Genomic DNA, 24,303 nt, shown 5'->3' on the forward strand with positions numbered 1-24,303 from the left:
TTTCTACTTGGATGGCTTATTCTACCTGTACTCACTATTATCCTTCTAGTGTCACCTCACTGTTTATTATCTATGTACTGTGATGTCACTGTGTACCATCCGTGTACTTGACAACTGTGTTTATTATAGCTGTACTGTGACATCACTGTTCATTATGATTGTACTATGACTTCAGTGTTTGGTATCCATGTATTGTGACAGGCCATCATACCATTTTGTGCACTATCCAGATTCTTGGATCTAACTATAATAACCAATAGTGACATCACCATGCATTTTCAGTTGTACAAGTATATGAGTTTAAAAAGACAAAGGCAGCCCTTGAAAACTATTGCAGGAGGAACCCCATGACCTTACCTTCTACACTGGAAATGTCTCTGGCATGAAATTATGATTTACGGGTCAGTTGCATGGTTTGCTTTATGGTCTTCTAAAATAATGAACAAATAAACTTGTGACTCATACTCCATGCAGCCCTTGACGCAATTTTGTTAGTTTATAATCATTTAGTTATGCATTTTAAACTTTGGAAGATATCTATCTTACTGTTACATTGCCTTTAAGTGGCTAAAAAGCAGTTAAAGGAACGTGTCATCAGAAAAGTATATAGGCTCAGAGAGAAAAAGTGGAGTGATTTTCCCACAACAACCATTCACAGCTCAGCTAACAACCTCTGGTAAAGTGAAACCGGGGCTGTGATAGGTTGCTGTGGCAAAATCTCACCACAGAGTTTGATAAATCTCGGCCATATTGTTTAAATCAAGTTTTCACGTTAAACATAATTTTTGGTATTTTTTTTTTTCTAATTTACAATTTTGCTATTAGTATTATACAGTAATTCTGATATCTTGCATCCCTCAGCCTGGCCACTAGGTCCAATATTAAGCAGAGATTTCCCGTTTTGTAAAGATCACTTTCCAGCAGTCTTCCCCTCATCATCAGACAAAATTACAGTGACAAAGACGTTTTTCATTTTTATTTGGGAAGGTGGCTGTGTAGGGGTATGTGTATATGTAGTGTTTTTTACTTTTTATTTTATTTTGTGTTAGTGTAGTGTAGTGTTTTTAGGGTACAGTCACATGGGCGGGGGATTACAGTGAGTTTCCCGCTGCGAGTTTGAGCTGCCGCGCAAAATTTGCTGCATCGCAAACTTGCAGCCTGATACTCGCTGTAAGCCCCCTGCCAATGTGAATGTACCCTGTACATTCACGGGGGGGGGGGGGGGGACCTCCAGCTGTTGCAAAACTACAATTCCCAGCATGCACAGTCTATCAGTGCATGCTGGTAGTTATAGTTTTGCAACAGCTGGAGGCACACGGGTTGGGAAACACTGAGTTAGGAAACAGACAATGTTTCCCAACCAGTGTGCCTCCAGTTGTTGCAAAACCACTACTCCCAAACATTCTCAGGCATGCTGGGAGTAGTAGTTCGGCAACATCTTTAGAGCCAGATGTTGCCGAACTACAACTCCCAGTATGCTTGGAGTTGTAGTTTTGCAACATCTGGAGGACTACAGTTTGCAGACCACTAATACAGTGGTTCCCAATCTGTGCCCTTCCAGATGTTGCAAAACTACAACTCCCAGTATGTCAAAACTGTCCAGGCATGCTGGGAGTTGTAGTTCTGCAACATCTGAAGGGCCAGATGTTACAGAACTATAACTCCCAGCATGCCTGGACAGTAAGGGCATGCTGAGGATGTGTAGTTTTGCAACATCTGAAAGGGCACAGTGGTCTCCAAACTGTGGACCTCCAGATGTTGCAAAACTGCAACTCCCAGCATGCCCAGATGCCAAGGGCTGTCTGGGCATGCTGGGAGTTGTAGTGTACAGGGTCCCATTACAGCAATGCATGTCGCTTTACGGCGACGTGCGTTGCTGCAAAGGGCCTGACCGCGGCTGAAGAGGAACTCGCCTGTCGCCGCCGCCGTCTTCATCGCCGGGATCCGGGTCTTCAGGGACGAGGTAAGTACCGGGGCCGGGCCCCAGCACTCCCCCGTCCCCCGCCGCGTCTTCCGGTCTTCCTCCGGTCCTCTCCGGACTTCCAGGGGCCGGGCAGGGCGGGAGGAAGTAACCGCCCCCCCTGCGATTGGTTTGTTAGCTAACCGACGGATCGCAGGGGATCGGAGGAGGTGGCAGGCTTGCCACCTTGCTCCTATACTCCAGCATGGTCCTGGCTGTCTGTGACAACCGGGATCATGCAAAATTACCGGGCGGTCGGGTCCCAGAGACTCGTTCAGCCCGGTATCGCCGCAAATCGCTCGCCGACATGGCACCCCCTCAGCGTTTGCCCTGGATCCCTGCTGAAGGATTTAGCAGGGATCCGCTTCCGATGTCTGCCCGGCGCGCGGCAGAGACCGGAGAAACACCAGGACGTTCTGTAACGTCCTTGGTCCTTAAATCCCAGGCTGTGGGGACGTTCCAGAACGTCCTTGGTCCTTAACTGGTTAAATGGGCACTGTCATGAACGTTTTTTTTTTTATATGTTGATGTACTACAACATATTTCTAATATACTTACATTTTTTTTTATTAAAACACTTTATTTTAATGTTGAAAACCAGCCACTAGGGGTCTCCCTTGTAGTGCAATCGGTCCGAGTGCAATTGGTCCGAATTCAATCGGGCAATCGGTCCGAATTCATTCAGCCTGTGCTCGCTCCCTGCCTGTCAATCAGACAGGCGGGAGCGAGCGCTGAGTGCGCATTTGCTCCCTGGCCTCACACGCCGGCCCCGCCTCCCGCTGCTGCCTCAGGACGGACTGGACATCAGTATGTGTTTAGGATGGGGGGATTTTAGCGCCGCGGCCATGACATTTATTACTTTCAGAGGTGGTGAGGGTGGGGGTTGCGGGGGTAGCGCTGCGGTTATGTAATGTATTTCAGGTGGAGGGGGGATGAAATGTATTGCTTTGAGAGGAGGGGGGATGGGGTATGGGCCGACGGCATGTGACGTCACGCCTCCGCCCCCCATGTGACGTCACACGCAGTCAGCCCTGTGGTCGCCGGTAATCAGACCCGGAGCGAACACGCTCCGGGGACTGATTATAACTGGGGTGCCGCGTGCAAGATCACGGGGGTCCCCAGTGGCGGGACTCCTGCGATCAGGCATCTTATCCCCATAAGATGTCTAAGCATCGGAGTACCCCTTTAAGCATTAATATCATCCCGCCATAAAAAGAAATTGTTGATATCTGAGGAAATAGTCGGACTCAGATGTGATTTGTATTGATTGGCTTTGTCTGCAATTCACCAGGTCATAATTTAGATATTTTTGATAATTTTCAAAAACTTACATTTTTAATATTTTTATGACCATAATTTATAATTGAGTAATTACCGCACTACAGTGTTTCCTGCTGTGAGTTCTGCTACCATTCATTTGAACAGGTCCACTGCCAGTCTGCTACTATTGTGGGCTGTCCACGGACCCATACAAGTGAAAGGAAGCATAACTCGCAGTGTGAAACCCATTGCTAGTTCCCATATTGATAAATACTTGTTTTCCAGATAAAATAACTAATTTGAAACATACTTTGTATACTTGTTGTGTCTTTTAGTTGCTCCTCCTAGAAATGTGTTTTGAGTTCCTTTGTTAAAAGAGGCGAGTCTCTACACTGTATGGCACTGTTGGTTGATTGGACATTGTCACTTTCTGTAGGACACAACTCAACTACTGCCACCTGTTGGTCAATGTATTCATAAATTTGAAGGAGTAACATAGGAAGGACTCAAAAGCAAAATGCTAAGAAAAGATGCTTTAGAATTTCTTACTGAATATTGAATATATTTCGCAAACAGTTCAGGAGTGGTGGTTGTCTGGTTTATTATTATCTTTAATTACCATTCCATATTTGTGGACATAGATCTATGGACAGTATACTAATGCTCAAATATTGCCTCACATAATAAAAAATGGGACCAATGCATTGAGGGGAAAATCAAAAAAGGCATTAATACCCTCAACACTAAACGTGGCCCGGTCCACAGAGAATATTTACTTTGACAAACATCACCCTCAAACTTATTCCATTCATTTTTTTTTTTAAATATCCTCTTCTAATTCAAATACTTGTTCTTTGCCTTTCTTCCATACAGCCAATAGGATCTCAAACAATCCTTTGGATATATTTGCATACCTTACAAACCTTCTTATGCATTCTGTATGTATGGACCTTGAGGGACAGTCGAGTAGTAGGAACTTTGCTCCTTAATAGATCATCTAGTCAGGATTACAGTAGAATCTCCCAATAGGGACACTGATGGGGAATAAAAAAAGTGTCCACTATTGAGAGATGTCCCCTATTGGGAATAAGGCTCAGAAATATTTCTAAATGACCGAATACTGTCCTGTACTTACTCCATGGTGTAATTACCTATAAAACAGGATAGCGATATTACAGTAGAATCTCCCAGTGTCATTTAATCAACCCTTATCACCCCCTGTACCATTTCATCCCCCTTTATACCCTGTGCCTTTTATCCCCTATTACCCCGTGCCACATCATTTCCCCTTGATCCCCCTGTGCCATTTCATCCCCCCCCCATTTCAAATGGCACAGATGTGATAAAAGGGGGAAAGAAACTGCAGAGGGGGTGATAAATTAGCAAAGAATGGTAATAAGGGGTGAATGAAATAGCACAGGGGAAAATCAAGGGTAAATAATGTGGTACAGAGTATAATAAAGAGGGAGATGATTTGGTAAAGTAACGGGACAACAAAACATCAATCATCTTCTTCTGTGCTAGGGGTGCAGCGTGGGGCCAGGGTCCCCTAATGGGGCATTGGTTGTTCCCCCTGATGGTGGCCCTGTGTACAAGGTAGGGCCTCGCATAAGCCTGGTTGTCCCTTATTGGGAGTGTTTTGTCCCCTATTGAGAGTGTTTTGTCCCATTAAGACTGAGTTCACACCACGGTTTTGCAATACAGTTCCTGTATCAGGTTTTTGATGAAAAACGGATTCCTCAAAACCTGACTAAACTGTATCAAAATGTGTGTACAAATTTTGAACTGTATACGGTTAAAAACCATATACGGTTTGAAAAATGTCTGGTTGCATCCGTTTTTAAAGAAAAGAATAACTTATTTTTTACTTTTCACTCTATTATGAAAGTTTCACTTGTTTGATTGAAATTCAAAAAAAAAAAAAAAACTGCAGTCAAAAACCGTATGGTGCAAACCGTACGCACATACGGTTCTGTACGGTTCCAATTGACTCATGTTTTTTAAAAAAATTTATACGGTTTTTCACCCGGACCAAAAACCGTGGTAGGCTGCGGTTTTGGGTATGGGGAAAAAAAAAAAAAAAACAGACAAAACCGTACAAGATGCAAAACGGACACAACGGGATGCATCTTTTGGAATACGGTTTTCAATACGGTTCCATACGGTTTTCAAATTAAAAACGTATACAGGAACTGTATTGCAAAAAACATGGTGTGAACCCAGCCCAAGTGTTATGGGATTCTGCTGGGGAATTAAAAACTGTCCCCTATTGGAAGGTGTTCCCTATTGCGAGGTGTCCACTAAGGGAGATTTTTACTGTAGACACATAAAGGACAAATATGCAAGTAAAACATCTTTTTATCCAGTTTTATCAGACTACTGTTTTCCACCAACAGCATCTGTAAGATTATAATCTAAAATAACCATAAAAAATCCTTCTCTAATTGTTTTACAGCATTTAAGCAATACAATCTTGAAGAAGACAACTAGATTAAGAGCAGGTGAAGTGTTGAAAAGACATTATCTGACTTTTCATACTACAGAGAAGCCTGGGCACATGGCAAATAGCGACTGGCCTTTCATTTGGTTGAAGTCATAGACCTGACAATCTATATCAGCTAGAATGAAGAGCTTCTCCATCATAAGACTCCTGTTCTGGTAGACTCAAACCGTCCTTATATAACATAGCCACATTATACATTTCCCTTACAGAAGCCGCAACAGTGGAAATTCCTGGACTTGGCTTCTCCTGGTGAAATAATTTGTCAACTGTATTTTTGCCATTGTCAGATGAGACAACCCGAAAACTATGGAAACAGTGAAATAACATGGTAGGGGATGATGCATACTGTAGATCGATATAAATAGGAGACTGATTAAGAACTGACACAAAAATGACTTTTATTACTATGTTTATTTAGTATGGAATGTATACACAGGCAAATCACTTATTCTGCAGCTGTGGTTTTTTTTTCCCCCCATCTGTTGGCCAGGAAACGTCCGGGCATGGTTAAGAGAAGGTAGATTTGTTCCAGCCAACATTACTTGGATTCAAGTCCACGAAGGTAATGTAAACCCTGTAAATAAAAAGACTTTTAGCTTCAATACAAACACAAAATGAAAAGTAACCACCAGGGGAGTGAAGTGTCTGTGTTTGCTTTCATTATGTACAGCCTATGCCATAGTATACTTGCACTGGACTGCCTTAAACTGGAAACCTAGAAATACTATTGAAGTTAAAAATTCACCTTTGTTTCATTGCCAAGGCATCCACCAACACTAACAGGGCACTTGACTCCTTAAAAGGATTCTGACGTGTCATTGTGGTATTCAGAAGAAGTTGCTGGACGCCCAGCAAACTCTAAAATGAACAAGCACTTGTGGTGTTTGGACTGTCAGAGGAAGTCAATAGAGGTTCTAGTGACTTTCTATGTCAATCTGTACACCACATGTGCCACCCAGAAAGCAGAGCCGATCAGTGCTAAACAGAAATGAACAGGCTGAGTGCTGCTGCCTATTCAAGAGTTTAGTGGGCATCCCAGCAACAGTACTCCCACTGTTCAAAACTTCTGACATTCTGCTATGACACTGCAATCAATATTAGCATAGAGGGAAGGCTATGTTCACATGTCGGAATGTCCGCACGGAAAAGCTCTGTGCAGACATGCTGCAGACTGCAGGCGCCGGCATAAACATGCCAGCATTAGGACCCCACGGAAATGCACCGTCTCATAGAATTCCGCGCGGAGCCCGCAGAAAGAATGAACGTGTTCATTCTTTCTGCAGACATGGAAATCTGAATTTCCTTGTATGTGACTCCAGTTCACTAGGATGTTGAGTCACAGACAATGAATATGTAATTTGAGCCGGTGAATCACCGCCCCCTGTGCACCATTCACTGAATTCAGCAGAGGATCTTCTGGGTGACATATTTCATAATCTACTGGACAGCAACGAGAAGAATAACAAATTTCCTAACATCACGTTTTAGTCCTTCCATTTCTGAGTCCCGCACAAAAAGCATGTAAGTTGGGAAAATTGACCAAACAGAGTCAGACTCTATTCGGGCCTTTAAAGTCAATGGGCATGTCAGCTTCCCATTTTGACAGCATGCCGATATAGAGCCTAGCAAAAGGGCTAAAACGTTGAGTGATCAGTAACATAGTTCATGAGGTTGAAAAAAAGATCAGAGTCCATCAAGTTCAACCTATATCCCTAATGAGTCCCTACTGAGTTGATCCAGAGGAAGGCAAAAAATCCTCATACTAGAGGTAAAAATTCCTTCCCAACTCCAAATATGGCAGTCAGAATAAATCCCTGGATCAACCTTCTGTCCCTATAAATCTAGTATCCATAACCAGCAATGTTATTATTCTCCAAGAATGCATCCAAACCAATTTTGAACTCTTTTACTGAGTTCCCCATGACTACCTCCTCTGGCAGAGAGTTCCACAGTCTCACTGCTCTTACAGTAAAGAACCCCTGTCTGTGCTGGTGTAGAAACCTTCTATCCTCTAGACATAGAGGATTCCACCTTGTTATAGATACAGTCCTGGGTATAAATAGATAATGCGAGAGATCTCTTTACTGTCCCGATATATTTATACATAGTTATTAGGTCTCCCCTAAGCCTTCTTTTTTTCTAAATAATCCTAATTCTGATTCTTTCTGGGTACTGTAGTCCTCCCATTCCCCGTATTACTCTGGTTGGCCGTCTTTGAACCCTCTCCAGCCCACTATATCTTTCTTGTACACTGGTGCCAAGTACTGTATACAGTATTCTATGTGTGGTCTGACTAGTGATTTGTACAGCGGTATAATTATTTCCTTGTTGTGGGCATCTATGCCCCTACTGATGCACCCCATGATTTTATTAGCCTTTATTAGATTGTAGCCTTAGATCTCTCTAAGGCTATGTTTCCACTTGTTTTTTTTCTGGCAGTCTTTGGAAATCTGCCACTGCAGTTTTTGAGCCAAAGCCAGAAGTGTATTCAAAAGGAATAGGACATATAAGGAAGGACTTACACTTCTCCCTTATCGATCCACTTCTGACTTTAGCTCAAAAAACTGCCAGAAAAAAACCAAGTGCAAACTTAGCCTTAGTGTATATGCTTAACCCCTTAAGGACGCAGGGCGTACAGATCCGCTCCCTTTCTATATAGCAGGGGCAACGGCTAACAACGTCCGGGACCCGTGGCTAATAAAAAAAAAAAAATAAAAAAATAAAAAAAAAAAAATTTAAAAAAAGGTCAATAAAGATCATTTAACTCCCTTTCCTAATAAAAGTTTGAATCACCCCCCTTTTCCCATTAAAAAAAAAACAAAAAAAACTGTGTAAATAATAATAAAAATATGTGGAATTGGCACATGTGAAAAATGTCTGAATTATAATAATATATTGTTAATTAAACTGCACGGTCAATGGCGTACGTGCAAAAAAATTCAAAAGTCCAAAATAGCATATTTTGGTCACTTTCTATATCATGAAAAAAAAAAAAATGATTAAAAAGTCCGATCAATACAAAAATGGTACCGCTAAAAACTTCAGATCATGGTGCAAAAAATTTGCCCTCATACCGCCCCATACGCGGAAAAATAATTTTAAACGTATAAATTTTCCCTGCATGTAGTTATGATTTTTTCCAGAAGAACGACAAAATCAAACCTATATAAGTAGGGTATCATTTTAATTGTATGGACCTACAGAATAAATATCATGTGTCATTTTTACCGAAAAATTTACTGCATAGAAACGGAAGCCCCCAAAAGTTACAAAATGGCGTTTTTCTTAAATTTTGTCACACAATGATTTTTTTTCCTATTTAGCTGTAGATTTTTGGGTAAAATTACTGACGTCATTACAACGAAGAATTGGTGACGCAAAAAATAAGCAATCATATGGATTTTTAGGTGCAAAATTGAAAGAATTATGATTTTTTAATGGTAAGGAGGGAAAAACGAAAAAACCCTGAGTCCTTAAGGGGTTAAATTATATAGAAGACATAATATAAGTGCAGAAGTAATACAATAGATAGTTATTGCATCAACTGATACTGTTCTTCAGAAATGAACTGTTACCATTTGGTGGCTCTGAAGTTATTGTACTGGAATACATAGAATACCTGTTGGGGGGTATATGCAATTCCTTGGTCAGAATATCACTCAGTAAACTGGTGTAGTTTCTGTTCTGTGGACCTCCAATCTTGCCGATGCTCTTAAGACTACAGAGGGCACAGGGTTCTGACGTTCCCCCAAAGCTCATCATCTGATCAGGCTGGATGTGCACTGCAATGTACTGAAAGAAAGAAAACCACTATATTACAAGCCAAAGACATATTCTAATTGTGAGTTGTAAAGCTGGGGACAAACATGGGAAAAAGGTATAAAATTAATAATTTAGGTTTTAACCCAATTACCAATCGATATACATGTGTCCTGGGATTTTTGCTGACAAATACTGTTAATGGGGCTTTCCAGGAAAACTTTATTTTATTTTTTATTATATGAACTGGCTTCAGAAAGTTAAACAGATGTGTAAATTACTTCTATTAAAAAATCTTACTCCTTCCAATAATTATCTGCTGCTGAAGTTGAGTAGTTCATTTCTGTCTAGCAACAGTGCTCTCTGCTGACATCTCTGTCTGTCTCGGGAACTGCACAGAGTAGAAGAGGTTTGCTATGGGGATTTGCTTCTACTCTGGACAGTTCCCAAGTCAGGTATCATCAGAGAGCACTTAGACTGAAAAGAACAACTCAACTTCAGCAGCTCATAAGTAGTGAAAGGATTAAGATTTTTTTTTTTTTATAGAAGTAATTTACAAATCTGTTTAACTTTCGGGGAATTGGGACAGGGAAATATGATTACTTTATTTTGAATGCAATCCAACTCACTCAAAATGTTCTTACTGCAGGAATACCCCTTTAATGCCATGCCTCACAGGTTGGTAACAAGTCTACACAGATCCATTTACAGTATGTGAGTATGACACAGCAATGTAGTAAAACACACAAACTATAACACCTTGGTATATAACTAATGTCATTTTTACTGCAGAGTAAGCTTTAACCCAAAATATGGCTTTTGCGTATGCCGCACACTGTGTGAACACTACCATAAGCTTTGACATAATGGCCCAGATTTATTAAACTTTGTGAGAGAAAAAATAGTGATTTTTCCACAACAACCAATCACAGCTCAGCTTTCACTTTACCACAGCTCGTTAGCTGAGCTGTAATTGGTTGCTGTGGGAAAATCCCTCCATTGTTTTCCTTTCACACAGTTTACTAAATCTGTTATGTTGGGGGTAGGGAGTGATCAAGGCCGTTCTATGCCTCCCGGTTCTTGTATGACTTGGCCACCATCCACCTGACTGCCCGCCATGTAATACCACGTTGTCCCTGCAGGGGTCACTACACGGGATACCTGTCTGATTGGAGCTTCCCGGCAAAATCAAGTGTAACCCGCGCTGAGTGATGAGACGGCCTCACACGTGACTAACAGACAAGAATAGCGTTATCCAACCAGGGTGCCTCCAGCTGTTGCAAAACTACAACTCCCAGCATGCTGGGTGTTGTAGTTTTGCAACAGCTGGAGGCACCCTGGGTGGCAAACACTAGACAAAAAGCATAAAGCCAGTAATGCAAGCGCTGACACTGTCTTCTCTGCCCTACTTCCCCCCCATGCAGAAGCGGCCTGCCCATCCTCCACAGGGTACCACCACCCTCCGGAACCCGCCGCGCACCTCAGCAGGCTTGCCAGTCGCCTTGGCGAGTTGCTCAGTCAGGCTGCCCAGTAGGTTATCAGGAATGGCATCCCGGGCCACGTTGGTGAACAGCTCGAAGGTTGGCATGATGGCTCCGTGCAGACTGCGGGGTGTCAGATACAGCTATGGCAGGCCGACACAGAACACGTGTGCCCGTAACTCTGCCTCTCAGCCAATCCGCAGCCGCTCCTCGCCCCCTGCTGGAGTGGGCGCTGAATAGCAGCTGTTCTTATGCGCCTACGGCAGGCAGGCTTGAGTATTCCGTGTGGAGAGCTGTGATTTCCGCTACAATGGCTGCTCATGCCCTGTAGTCATGCGTTACCGCCGAGAATGATTGTATTCACATGTAGCGTTATCCGGCATAGAGCAGCATCCTGTCATAATGGCGGGAAAGACATATTATGAGAGCCATAACTCATTTAACTTTGTGATTTTGTGCGTGAGAAGGGGGTGGGGGATAATTTTTTTGCAGGGTGAGCAGATGGGCTATTGGTAGCACATATGACTTTTTGGTTGGGTGTATATAGTATTGTGGTCAGTATTTTTTGTCAAAAACTGAAGTGGAACAGACACAGGAAACCTATAATGAAAAGATTTGTACCTTTTAACCCCTTCCTGACCCATGCTGGAACCCTCAGGTAATGACAGACATGGGAGATGAGTCCAGTGTTGTCATTTAACTGTTTATATGCTGCAATTAATAGGTAAAGCAGCAAAAAAGTCTACGTATGTCAGAGTGGGACCGATCACACCCAGCAATATGTTTATTTTTATAGTACTTTTTTTTTTTTTTTTAAAGTTGGTATCATACTGACCCATACTTCAGCATCTAAGTTTGAGGTCAATGGAGAATAAAAGAATCCGCAAGCGGAATTTCAGCTGCGGGCAGCAGCAGCAAATTATTTATGTGTGAGCGTACCCTAAGGGTAGGTACACACTACATTCATGCTCCCAGTGATTCACTGAGCTGCAGTATGACACATTGGGCCCCTGGGTACTTCCTAAGGACAACAGTCGTGCTGCAGCTTCAGGAAGACGATAGCATTGGGGGGAGTGGAACAGGACAGCGGGAGCACTGGAGGTAAGTAGATGTTTATTTTTTTATGTCCCATACAATGGCCGGAGGGGTAGATTCTGTTCAGAAAAGCCTATTGGTCAGTGAGTGAGTCAGTGATTTTCGCTGCTTATTTCCGCTTTAAGATTCTGCATGACATGAGCATAGATTCTGGGCGTGAATTCAGTCTATTAGGAATAAGACTAGGTTCACACTACAGAATTTCCGCCTGCAATTCTGCTTTGAAATTGTAGTCAGAAATTCCGCTTGCTAAAATGTACTGTATAGTACTGTTCACAAATTCACACTTCGGAATTTATGAAGCGGAATTTGTGAACGGAAAATCAGCTTGGAAATTTCCGCCTGAAGAATGGCATTGCTCATTCTTCAGGCAGAAATACTCGCGGAACACATTGCAGTCTATTGGAGAATGCAGTGTCCCCTACGGTCCTAGCGCCGACTGATTGAGTCGGCGCTGGCCGCACTCGGAATCTCCGGGTGGAAATTTTCTGTGGGGAGATTCCGCAGTGTGAACCTAGCCTAAGGGTGCTAAGATTAGGCCCTTCGGCTGCCTTGATAACCTGTCACCCCAGGATTTTGTCACAGGTGAGGCTAATGAGGGAGCCTTAAAGGGGTACTCTGGTGGAAAACAATTTTTTTTAAATCAACTGGTGTCAGAAAATTAAACAGATTTGTAAATTACTTCTATTTCCTAAGGATCACACCTTCACAAGGATCATCAAAGACGATACCCATGCAAGGCATGTAGATTATAGAGATGCTTACAGACCTGTGTCCATAAAGATTCTTAAAGGGGTACTCCACTGGAAAAAATATATATTTTTTTTATTAACTGGTGCCAGAAAGTTAAACAGATTTGTAAATTACTTCTATTTAAAACACCTTAATCCTTCCAGTACTTATCTGCTGCTGTATACTACAGAGGAAGTTCTTTTCTTTTTTAATTTCTTTTCAGTCTGACAACAGTGCTCTCTGCTGACACCTCTGTAAATGTCCGGAAATGTCCAGAGCAGGAGAGATTTGCTATGGGGAATTGCTCCTGCTCTGGACAGTTCCTGACATGGTGTCAGCAGAGAGCACTGTGGTCAGACAGAAAGGAAATTCAAAAGGAAAATAACTTCCTGTGAAGCATACAGCAGCTGATAAGTACTGGAAGGAATAAGAATTTTTTTAATAGAAGTAATTTACAAATCTGTTTAACTTTCTGGCACCAGTTGATTTAAAAAAAAAAAAAAAAAAAGTTTTCCACTCGAGTACCCCTTTAGGGTACGTTCACACGTACAGGATTCTGCACAGATTTGATGAGCAGGATTTGTAATTGCAGATTGGAAGCTGTGTGCATCAAATCTGTGTACATGTGAACATACCCTTAATGTGCACTAAATGGCGACTATACAGTGACCCCCCGACCTACGATTGCCCCGACATATGATCAAATCAACATACGATGGCCTCTCAGAGGCCATCACGTCGATGTCAGCATCGACATACGATGCTTTTTTATGTCGGGGCCATCGCATTAAGTGCTATCCGGCAGCGCAAAATGCTTAAGCTGCTGCCGGATAGCAGCTTAATGTTCCGTGTGTTGGTGCGGTGAGTATTACTTACCCCTCCACGATGCTCCGGGGTGCCCTCCGGGTCCAGCGCTGGTCTTCCGGTGTCTTCTCGGCCCATTCCGGTGAGGTCAGTACGCTGCTGCGCACGTCATCCAATAGGAATGGCGTACGCAGTGGCGTAATGACGTCGCTACGCAGGCCCAGTAAGGCCTTGCAGAAGACTGCGGAGGACCGGAGAAGTCCAGGAGAGCCCAGCAGAGGACCGGAGATGACCAAGAGAGCCCAGCGGAGGCCCGGGGTCACCATTGGGAGCGGCGGGGACACAATCGCGAGCGGCGGGGACAGGTGAGTACAGCTTCCTATACTTTACATTGCACAAATCCCTCAACATACAATGGATTCGACAAACGATGGCTCGTTTGGAACGAATTACCATCGTATGTTGAGGGACCACTGTATTGGAGACACTTGCCCTTTCTCGATAGGAAACTAGACATGTGACCCCTGAGTGCAGCATAAAATCAAATTACTAAGTTCTTTTGTTTCGGTTGCAGTGTGAATTTACATTAAGTAGAGGCTACACAGTGATTTCTGGTCTCGCAATATTGCAACTTGTGCAAGTAGACAATACAACCCATAAGTGGCTGTGATCCTACAGTTGCAAGAAATCCATCTCTGATTGTTTTCTTGTGACTTAAGGGATGCAGCCACATGTGGGCTGCAACCTGACCATATTCACTTGCATATGTTGTGTGATTGGGCAGCGCTACACTAAAATCTGTGCAGAGAAAAAAGTTGCCCAGTTGCCCATAGCAACCTATCAGCTTGCTTCTTAGATTTTTGTTCTCTGATGACACCTGTCTCTCGAAAAGCCCAGTTTAGAAGCAAATCCCCATAGCAAACATCTTCTAAACTGGGCGTTTTCCAAGACAGGTGTCATCAGAGAGGATTTAAACAGAAAAGAACAACCTTAACTTCAGAAGCTCATAAGTACTGAAAGGATTAAGATTTTTTAATAGAAGTCATTTACAAATCTGTTTAACTTTCTGGAGCCAGTTGATATATATAAAAAAAGTTTTTTCCTGGAATACCCCTTTAAGGGTAATGGTAGCTTTTACTGAGGTTAGACAGGTGGTACATCTATACAGTTCAGCCAGTATCCCAGAGAGGTGACCAGTGACACAGAGAGACCTCGCAGGCTTGCTGGGACTTGCAGTAGGTAGACTGACTATAATGCAGGCCACGGTGACTATACAGTAGACTTGACTTGATGACTGACAATTAGATGACTTTAGCTAACTTGCAATTGACAGCTGTCTGCAGACTTTAGGCTTGAGGCCTCCAATGCTCTGGACACTGATACTAAAACAACTGCACTGGACCACAGGAACAAGAGAGATGAAAAAGAGTGATTGCAGCTCCTCCCTATCTTATATAGGGGGGCTGTGCAAGGAGCCGATAGGTTACTTGGGAGGTCACCTGGTCACTGGATTCTCTGGGTAACAATCATATGACTTAAAAGGTAACTCTCATTAAAACAAATTTTTGCTATTGCACTCCTTATGGTAAATAAAAAATATTTCTAATATACTTTGTTTAAAAAAAATGAAGTTTTCTATGTTTTATTTGTGCTTAAAAAAGCTCAAGAGCACATTTTCCCCCATCTTATACACAGACTTTGGACCGAAGTCCAAACACAGGAAGTGCAGTCTGGAGTGCTGAGGGGGGGGGGGGGGGGGGGTGTCCAGCCTCATCCAATCATAGCTCCTCTCACACTTAACTGCCATATGATGTTGGTTGGACACCCCCCCTCAGCACTCCAGGCTGCACTTCCTGTGTTTGGACTTCGGTCCTAAGTCTGTGTATAAGATGGGGGAAATGTGCTCTTGAGCTTTTTTAAGCACAAATAAAACATAGAAAACTTCATTTTTTTAAACAAAGTATATTAGAAATATTTTTTATTTACCATAAGGAGTGCAATAGCTAAAATTAGTTTTAATGAGAGTGCCTATTTAAACATGTGACTTAAACCCAATCATGTGGTACAAATATAATCATGTGACAAACAATAAAGGTCCTTTACTCTTTCTGTATAATCTATGTACACAGGGGGAGATACTGCAGGAGAGCCCCGGGGACAAACAGGGACTCAACCTGTCGGGACAGAAGGACCATATCCCGTACTGGGACACCACATTGAGATCTATAGAAAATGTCCAGCAATGGGGATCATTTGGACATAAACAGCTCTCGAGTGTAGAGAATTGTGACGCTTGAGCTCGATCTAACGTGTCAGATGTGCAACCTCCTCAGCACAGATGAACTCAACAGTAAAATGGCCATAAGTGCGCACACATTCATTTTACAGCTGTAATTCTTGCAGACATAAAAAAGAATAATGATGCATGCCAATTAATTTTATCGGTGTATATGTACAACTTTTAAAAAAAAAAAAAAAAAAAAAAAAAAGCTGTTTTCATGTAAAAATGTCTGTAAATGGGCAATTTTGTTTTTTATTTTCATCCGGTTTGTTTATTTATTTATTTATTTCAAACATCTGAAAATATCCATATTGGCCTCTCTGTTGTCTTTCAATTTAAGCCTAACATAGATTTGTCTGTATTATTTACCAATAAGTATTGAGACGATTTCTGACATCTGGGATAAAGGTCACCTGTTGGCCTATGAAGACATATCTAAAAATGATCACTTCTAAAATTATCCTCTGCTGAGTTATACAACTACTTTTACAGATCTGTCACATCATTTTACAATGTAAGATGTTTACTAACTCCTCTGAAACCACATTCAAGTTACATTACAACAATTCCACTAAACTGTCTAAAGGAATTACAAAGATATATACGGCTCTAATTGAGCCCCCCTAAACCCCCAACCATTTGCCTTCAAATCCCAATGGGAAAGAGACCCTAATATGCACTTTTCCTCTGAAGAGTGAGAATATGCTTTTGCTCTTCCTTAAAGTATTGTATCACTGGTACTATACTCCCCAACGTCTGGCCGCAATATTTCCTGTATCTTCACCAGTATGCTGGAGATGCTCTTGGAGGTTGCATTGGGGAGATTTATCAAAACCTGTGCAGTGGAGAAGTGGAGCAGTTGCCCATAGCAACCAATCAGATTGCTTATTTTATTTAAAAAAAAATTAAGCAAGCAATCTGGTTGCTTACTATGGGCAACTGCACCACTTTTACTTTGCACAGGTTTTGATAAATCCCCCACATTAAACATATTTTATGATTGTATTCCCTTACAAGTTTTCTGGAAAAAGCCTACTCACCATAGTTCACCGATTTCCTCTGTTTAGCCTAGAACTGTTTTTGGCCATTCTGGCCTTGTTTTTCTTATGTTGTGAAATCTTGGTCTTGGTTAATGCATATGTCATATTAGTTGTGTATATTACAGCAAAGTTTTATTTGTAGTGCTTTATTACTGACTGATGAAAATGTTGATGTTCCAAAAAACAAACAAACCTGAAAATACATTGTGTGACTAAGGCCTAAGGGAAACAGAAGGACAACATTCTAGTGGACAAAAGAGTATCACTGAGTAGTGTCACATATGTAAGATCACCCTTATACAAACATATATGATATTAGGAATCAGAATTTATTATCTTTTAGCACATCCTTCACACTTAAATATTACCATAAATATTTCACAGCAGCTCAATGTATAGTAACAAGAAAGTCGTATTCAAGAAAGGACTTGGTCCATGATTCAGTATTGTTGGTGTCACGTGTGCGCCCAGGCCTTTAAGGATTTACACTCCTTGTCAGATGCTTCCATAAAAATACATTATTTAGCAAACGAAGCGTGCTTCCTTCACATTAGAATAATTGACTAGAGGAGGTTATAATCTGGTACATATGTCATTGACACTTGGTTGGTATTCTGTATGTTTCTGGGTTGGGAAATTCAATTTATTAAAATCTTCTCTTATTTGCAACCAAGATTTCCCTTTCGTTTCTGGTAGATAAAAGTATAGAAATGTCCCACAGATGGCGGTGATAAAGAGGAAGACAAGGAAGCAAAACTGCTCCATAGTGGCCTGAAATGATAAATAAAGGAGTATTTCAAGTTAACACAGTGGGGCCCAAGCCTCTAAGTAAATCAGGCACTGCAGTGCCACTAGATCCTAGATATAGGCTACACTATATCCCATTTCTCTAGTGCCATCTACCTGGCAAGGACAGTGTAAAGATGTGCTATTTTTGTTGTGTGAAGCCAGACATTCTGGCTTCATAAACTCCTAGTGTGTCTCTTCAGCCCACAGACTCACATGCACACAGTCATTTGGGATCGACGTCTCACTAAGGCAAAACCCAATGGGGTACATTACAAGCCTATGTCCACCTCACAGACCTTAATGCTATGTTCACACGGCAGAATTTTTGCATGGAATTCTGCAGGAAAATTCTGCAGAAATTAATTGCTCATTCACTTCAATGGAATTCATGCAGAGGAAATTCTGCTGCGGAAATTCTGCTCTGTGAATGGGACAATGCAATCCCATTGAACTGTATTGGCTATAAATTCATGCCGAATTTTCATGCGTAATTACATGCAGAAATTTTGGCCTGTGCTTTACTTAAAGGGGTACTCTGCCCCAGGACATCTTATCCCCAATACAAAGGAAAGGGGATAAGATGTCAGATCGCCGCCGCTGGGGACCCCCGTGATCTCCGCTGCAGCACCCTGCATTCATTACTGCACAGAGCAAACTCGCTCTGTGCGTAATCCCATTGTGATGTCTCGGCTCCACCCCCCCCTCGTGATGTCACAGCCCGTCCCCTTAATGCAAGTCTATGGGAAGGGGCGTGGTGGCCTCCACACCCCCTCCCATACACTTGTATTGAGCAGGGGGGGGGCCAAGACGTCACGAGGGGATGGAGCCGCGACATCACGATGTCATTACGCACAGAGCGAGTTTGTGCAGTGCAGTAATGAATGCAGGGTGCTGCAGCGGAGATCACTGGTGTCCCCAGCGGCGGGACACCCGCGATCTGACATTTTATCCCCTATCCTTTGGATAGGGGATAAGATGTCCTGGGGCAGAGTACCCCTTTAATGGTTCTGTGGACACAGCACTACCTTAAATGGGTACTTTGCCCCTTGACATCTTATCCCCTATCCAAAGGATAGGGGATAAGATGTCTGAACCCGCTGGGGACCCCCGCATTGTCAGAAGTGGCACCCAACCATCATCACAGAACAGAGGAAAATCCCTGTGCGTGATGACGAGGCAATACAGGGGCCATAGCACTGTGATGTCATGGCTCCGGCCCCTCGTGCCATCACATCCCGCCCCCTCAATACAAGTCTATAGGAGTGGGCATGGCGGCCGTCACAGTGCTCTGGCCCTTCTGTGCTGTGATGATGGCTGGGTGCCGCTACTGAGAACGCGGGGTCCCCAGCGGTGGGACCCCCGTGATCAGACATCTTATCCCCTATCCTTTGGCTTTGACTAGACCATTCCAACATATTTACATGTTTCCCCTTAAAGGGGTACAAACGCTGGAGCTGGTGCCGGGAGCTCGTGACTTCATAGCCCTGCCCCTCATGACATCACGCCCCGCCCCTTCAGTGCACGTCTATAGGAGGGGGCATGATGGCAAGTGTTACTTTAGCAGTGTGTTTGGGGTCATTGTCCTTCTGGAAGGTGAACCTGAGTGGTACAGGTTTTGCTCAAGAATATCCCTGTATTTAGCACCATCCATCTTTCCCTCAAGTCTGACCAGTTTCCCAGTCTCAGATGCTGAAAAACATCCCAACAGCATGATGCTGCCACCATATTTCATTGTGGGGATGGTGTTCTTTGGGTCATGTGATGTGTTGGGTTTGCGCCAGACATAGCGTCTTCTTTGATGGCCGAAAAGTTAAATTTTAGTCTCTTCAGACCAGAGCTCCTTCTTCCATACATTTTGGGAGTCTCCCACATGTCTTTTCGCAAACTCAAAATGTGCCTTTTTGTTTTTAGCTGAAAGTAATGGCTTTTTTTCTGGCCACTCTGCCATAAAGCCCTACTCTACGGAGCATACGGCTTATTGTCTTCCTATGTACAGATACCCCAGTCTCTGCTGTGGAACTCTGCTGCTCCTCCAGGGTTACCTTAGGTCTCTGTGCTGCCTCTCTGATTAATGCCCTATTTGCCCGGTCTGTGAAGTTTGGTGGGCGGCCGTCTCTTGGCAGGTTTGCTGTTGTGCCATGTTCTTTCCATATGATTATGATAGATTTGATGGTGCTCCTGGGGATCATCAAAGATTTGGATAATTTTTTTTATAATTTAACCCTGACTTGTTTGGAGAGTTCCTTGGTCTTCATGGCAGTGTTTGGTTACTGATGCCTCTTGCTTAGGTGTTGCAGCCTCTGGGACCTTTCAAAAAAGGTGTGTATGTGAAAGGACAGATCATGTGACACTTACAGTGCACACAGGTGGACATCATTTCACTAATGATGTGACTTCTGAAGGTAATTGATTGCACCAGAGCTTTATATGGCCTTATTAACAAAGGGGGTGAATACAAACGCACATGCCAATTTTCTGTTTTCTATTTCTAAACAATAGTTTTATTTATATATTTTTCTCATTTCACTTCACCAACTTAGACTATTGTGTTCTGATCCATCACATAAAATTCACTTGTTTGTACCTGTTAATCTGTCAAGGGCCAAGATACTGGGAAACGACAGTTCCTGACATGGACAGAGGTGTCAGCAAAGAGCACTATGATCAGACTGCAAAGAACTACACAACTTCCTGTGAAGCATATAGTAGCTAATAAGTACTGGAAGGATTAAGATTTGTATATAGAAGAAATTTACAAGTCTGTGTAACTTTCTGCCACCATTTGAAAACATTTGTTTTACACTGGAGAACCCCTTTAAACTACATTCCATAATTCCAGTTTAGCTGGCTATGTGCTCAAAAACTAGGTTTCCGATAACTTGACTCAAAAGAAAAAATGAAAAGGCAGGGCAAAAGGGTGGACATACAATACATATATATATATATATATATAAATAAATAAAATGGGATGACTTGCTCTTGCAGACAGGTGCGGTTGCAGTTCAGAGGCACGGAAAAAGGACTTTTCAAATCAATGTTCAGTGTTTTATTCACACTTGGCAAAACAGCAAACAGTCTTAAATGCAGAACAAGGGAAAAATAAACAAAAGTCCACCTGTGTTCCTTAGGTGTTTGTTCACATCTGAGTCCATGCCATGTAGCATCTAGCATCAAGCAAGTCTTTTCCAAGTCTCCAAGCAGTCTGGTCATCAGCTTCCACACTCACAAGGAAAATCTCCACACTTAGCTCTTTCTGGCAGTGTGAGCTGCAACATGCAAATCCCCCTCAGCTGGTGAGGCAGCCTAGCTTTAAGGCCAACAAAAGATGGCCTGGATTGTGGAGAATAGCCCTCACCCTACACTTGACCATTCCCAGTAAGAGCCGTCCCGGATTTGCCTTCCAGCCATACTATGGCCACAGTGTCAGTCTGCATCGCAGCACAAACACTGAATAATGATCGGCTCTTACTTCACCAAGGACAGGAGCCTTGGTGACACATACCACCCATCAACCACCATGCCCTTCACCTTCTCAATATATATCTTGAATAAAAAAATATCTGAAGAACGATCATTTTTTAGACATACATGATCAATGACATCGGGTAAAAGACAAACCTTCTGAGAACATTTTCAGAACAGTCACAATCCAAAGAAAGAAAGAATAAGTCGGCGACTCACCATTCAGTTGCTTCATGTTTCTTCTTTTATTGAAGGAACATACTCACATATACAAAACGGGGGGAGAGGACAACAAGTAAGGATGGGGGGTACTGCTCAGTAGGCGACTGGATCAGTTTCACACGGTAATCGTGCTTCCTCTGGCCTGATGGGGGATCCTTGCTTGTTGTCCTCTCCCCCGTTTTGTATATGTGAGTATGTTCCTTCAATAAAAGGAGAAGTGTGAAGCAACTGAATAGTGAGTCGCCGACTTATTCTCTCTCTCTTTGGATTGTGACTGTATTGATTCTGCTGAAGTCAGAGCGCCACCTGTATTTGCACTAGCAGTGTACCTGCCTTCCTTGAGAGCAATACCAGTGGTCAGAAGCACCTGTGCCGAGTCTATTCCTTTCTTTGTATTTTCAGAACATTATTAACTGGAAGATCATTCAGCCCTGAACAGTCTTCTTGAATACAGATATTTTCTTTGATTATCAGGTCAAAAATTTTAACCCCTTAAGGACACATGACGTTCTCATACGTCTCCATTTCCGAGTCCTTAAGGACACATGACGTATGAGAACGTCATGTGTTTTACCGGCCCCCCGCAACCATCTGGAGCGGAGCCGGTGCCCGATGCCTGCTGAAATCGTTCAGCAGTCATCGGGGCATATCGCCCAGGGGGGTCATGATGACCCCCCATGTCGGCGATGGCCGCAGATCGCTGGCATTAATGTTGGGATCGGGGCTCCAGGAGCAGCGGTGGCGACGACGAGAGACTGACCTGATGCGGCTGGATCGTTGGAGGTGAGTGACAGCCTCCTGCTGTTGCTTAGCAACAGCTCCCAGCATGCAAAAAGGGCATGCTGGGAGCTGTAGTTATGCAACAGCAGGAGGCAGACCACCACAACTCCCAGCATTCCCTTATGGGCATGCTGGGACTTGTAGTTTTGCAACAGCTGGAGGCACATTCTTTCTATGGAAAAGTGTACCTTCAGCTGTTGTATAACTACAACTCCCAGCTTGCACAATCAGCTAAAGTGCATGCTGGGAGTTGTAGTGGTGCATCTGGTGGTTGCATAACTACAACTCCCAGCATGCCCGTTGGCTGTCGGTGACTGCTGAGAGTTGTAGTTTTGCAACAGCTGAAGGCACACTGAGTTAAGTAGCAAACCAGTGTGTCTCCAGCTGTTGCATAACTACAATCCCCAGCATCCCCAGCCAAAGTAGTATGCCTCCAGCTGTTGCATAACTACAAGACCCAGCATGCCCTTCCGCTGTCCGTACATGCTGGGGGTTGTAGCTTTTGCAACAGCTGAAGGCACACTGGTTGCAAAACACTGAGTTTGTTACCGAACTCTGTGTTTCACAACCAGTGTGCCTCCAGCTGTTGCAAAACTACAACTCCCAGCATGCACTGAGAGACCGTAAATGCTGGGAGTTGTAGTTTTGCAATAGCTGGATGTTCCCCCCCCCCCCCCATCGTGAATGTACAGGGTACACTCACATGGGCGGAGGATTACAGTAAGTATCCGGCTGCAAGTTTGAGGTGCGGCAAGTTTGAGGTGCGGCAAATTTTCTGCCGCAGCTGAAACTGCCAGCTAGAAACTACTGTGAACCCCCGCCCGTGCGACTGTACCCTAAAAACACTACACTAACACACAATAAAATAAAAAGTAAAAAACACTACGTATACACATACCCCTACACAGCCCCCCTCCCCAATAAAAATGAAAAACGTCTGGTACGCAACTGTTTCCAAAACGGAGCCTCCAGCGGTTGCAAAACTACAACTCCCAGCATGCACTGATAGACCGTACATGCTGGGAGTTGTAGTTTTGCAACAGCTGGATGTCCCCCCGCCCCCAATGTGAACGTACAGGGTACACTCACATGGGCGGAGGATTACAGTAAGTATCCGGCTGCAAGTTTGAGCTGCGTCAAATTTTCTGCCGCAGCTCAAACTGCCAGCGAGAAACTACTGTGAACCCCCGCCCGTGCGACTGTACCCTAAAAACACTACACTACCACAAAATAAAATAAAAAGTAAAAAACACTACGTATACACATACCCCTATACAATCCCCCTCCCCAATAAAAATGAAAAACGTCTGGTACGCCACTGTTTCCAAAACGGAGCCTCCAGCTGTTGCAAAACAACTACTCCCAGTATTGCCAGATAGCCGTTGACTGTCTAGGCATGCTGGGAGTTTTACAACAGCTGGAGGCACCCTGTTTGGGAATCACTGGCGTAGAATACCCCCTATGTCCACCCCTATGCAAGTCCCTAATTTAGGCCTCAAATGCGCATGGCGCTCTCACTTTGGAGCCCTGTCGTATTTCAAGGCAACAGTTTAGGGCCACATATGGGGTATCGCCGTACTCGGGAGAAATTGGGTTACAAATTTTGGGGGGGTATTTTCTGCTATTACCCTTTTTAAAAATGTAAAATTTTTGGGAAAACAAGCATTTTAGGTAAAAAAAAATATATATACTTTTACATATGCAAAAGTCGTGAAACACCTGTAGGGTATTAAGGTTCACTTTACCCCTTGTTACGTTCCCCGAGGGGTCTAGTTTCCAAAATGGTATGCCATGTGTTTTTTTTTTTTTTTGCTGTTCTGGCACCATAGGGGCTTCCTAAATGTGGCATGCCCCCAGAGCAAAATTTGCTTTCAAAAAGCCAAATGTGACTCCTTCTCTTCTGAGACCTGTAGTGTGCCAGCAGAGCACTTTTCATCCCCATATGGGGTGTTTTCTGAATCGGGAGAAATTGGGCTTCAAATTTTGGGGGGTATTTTCTGCTATTACCCTTTTTAAAAATGTAAAATTTTGGGGTGTTTTTTTTTTTTGCTGTCCTGGCACCATAGGGGCTTCCTAAAGGTGACATGCCCCCCAAAAACCATTTGTCGCTCCTTCCCTTCTAATCCCTCTACTAC

General features: G+C 43.2%; 2 protein-coding genes across 12 annotated transcripts in view; both read right to left on the minus strand.

The window, feature by feature from the left end:
* Positions 1-6,197: 6,197 nt before the first annotated feature.
* On the minus strand, positions 6,198-11,172 carry MIF (macrophage migration inhibitory factor). The gene is made up of 3 exons (XM_056531228.1): positions 10,963-11,172; positions 9,343-9,515; positions 6,198-6,297 (listed from the first exon to the last, which is right to left on the minus strand). Exons 1-3 carry the CDS (start codon positions 11,068-11,070, stop codon positions 6,231-6,233), a joined length of 348 nt encoding a protein of 115 aa, XP_056387203.1. The 5' UTR covers positions 11,071-11,172; the 3' UTR covers positions 6,198-6,230.
* A 6,032-nt stretch (positions 11,173-17,204) lies between these two features.
* LOC130282706 (solute carrier family 2, facilitated glucose transporter member 11-like) overlaps positions 17,205-24,303 on the minus strand; it is a 141,629-nt gene continuing 134,530 nt past the window's right edge. For 9 of the 11 annotated variants that reach the window (XM_056531252.1, XM_056531258.1, XM_056531308.1 and 6 more), the window contains one exon: positions 17,205-17,686. In XM_056531252.1, the coding sequence (XP_056387227.1) occupies positions 17,489-17,686 (198 nt within the window). In that variant the 3' untranslated portion in view covers positions 17,205-17,488. The remainder of the gene's footprint in view (positions 17,687-24,303) is intronic. The other 2 variants (XR_008846508.1, XR_008846507.1) reach the window with 2 other exon arrangements.

The sequence above is a fragment of the Hyla sarda genome, chromosome 1, assembly GCF_029499605.1.
Source record: "Hyla sarda isolate aHylSar1 chromosome 1, aHylSar1.hap1, whole genome shotgun sequence".
In the NCBI taxonomy this organism is placed as follows: Eukaryota; Metazoa; Chordata; class Amphibia; order Anura; family Hylidae; genus Hyla; species Hyla sarda.

Excerpts from the sequence above, each read along its gene's own strand:
- MIF (XM_056531228.1), bottom strand. The coding sequence starts at position 11,070 with ATGCCAACCTTCGAGCTGTTCACCAACGTGGCCCGGGATGCCATTCCT. Across the intron at positions 9,516-10,962 it reads CGACTGGCAAGCCTGCTGAG|TACATTGCAGTGCACATCCA; the intron begins GTGCGCGGCGGG and ends TCTTTCTTTCAG. Across the intron at positions 6,298-9,342 it reads TTGCATATACCCCCCAACAG|GGTTTACATTACCTTCGTGG; the intron begins GTATTCTATGTA and ends TTTTATTTACAG.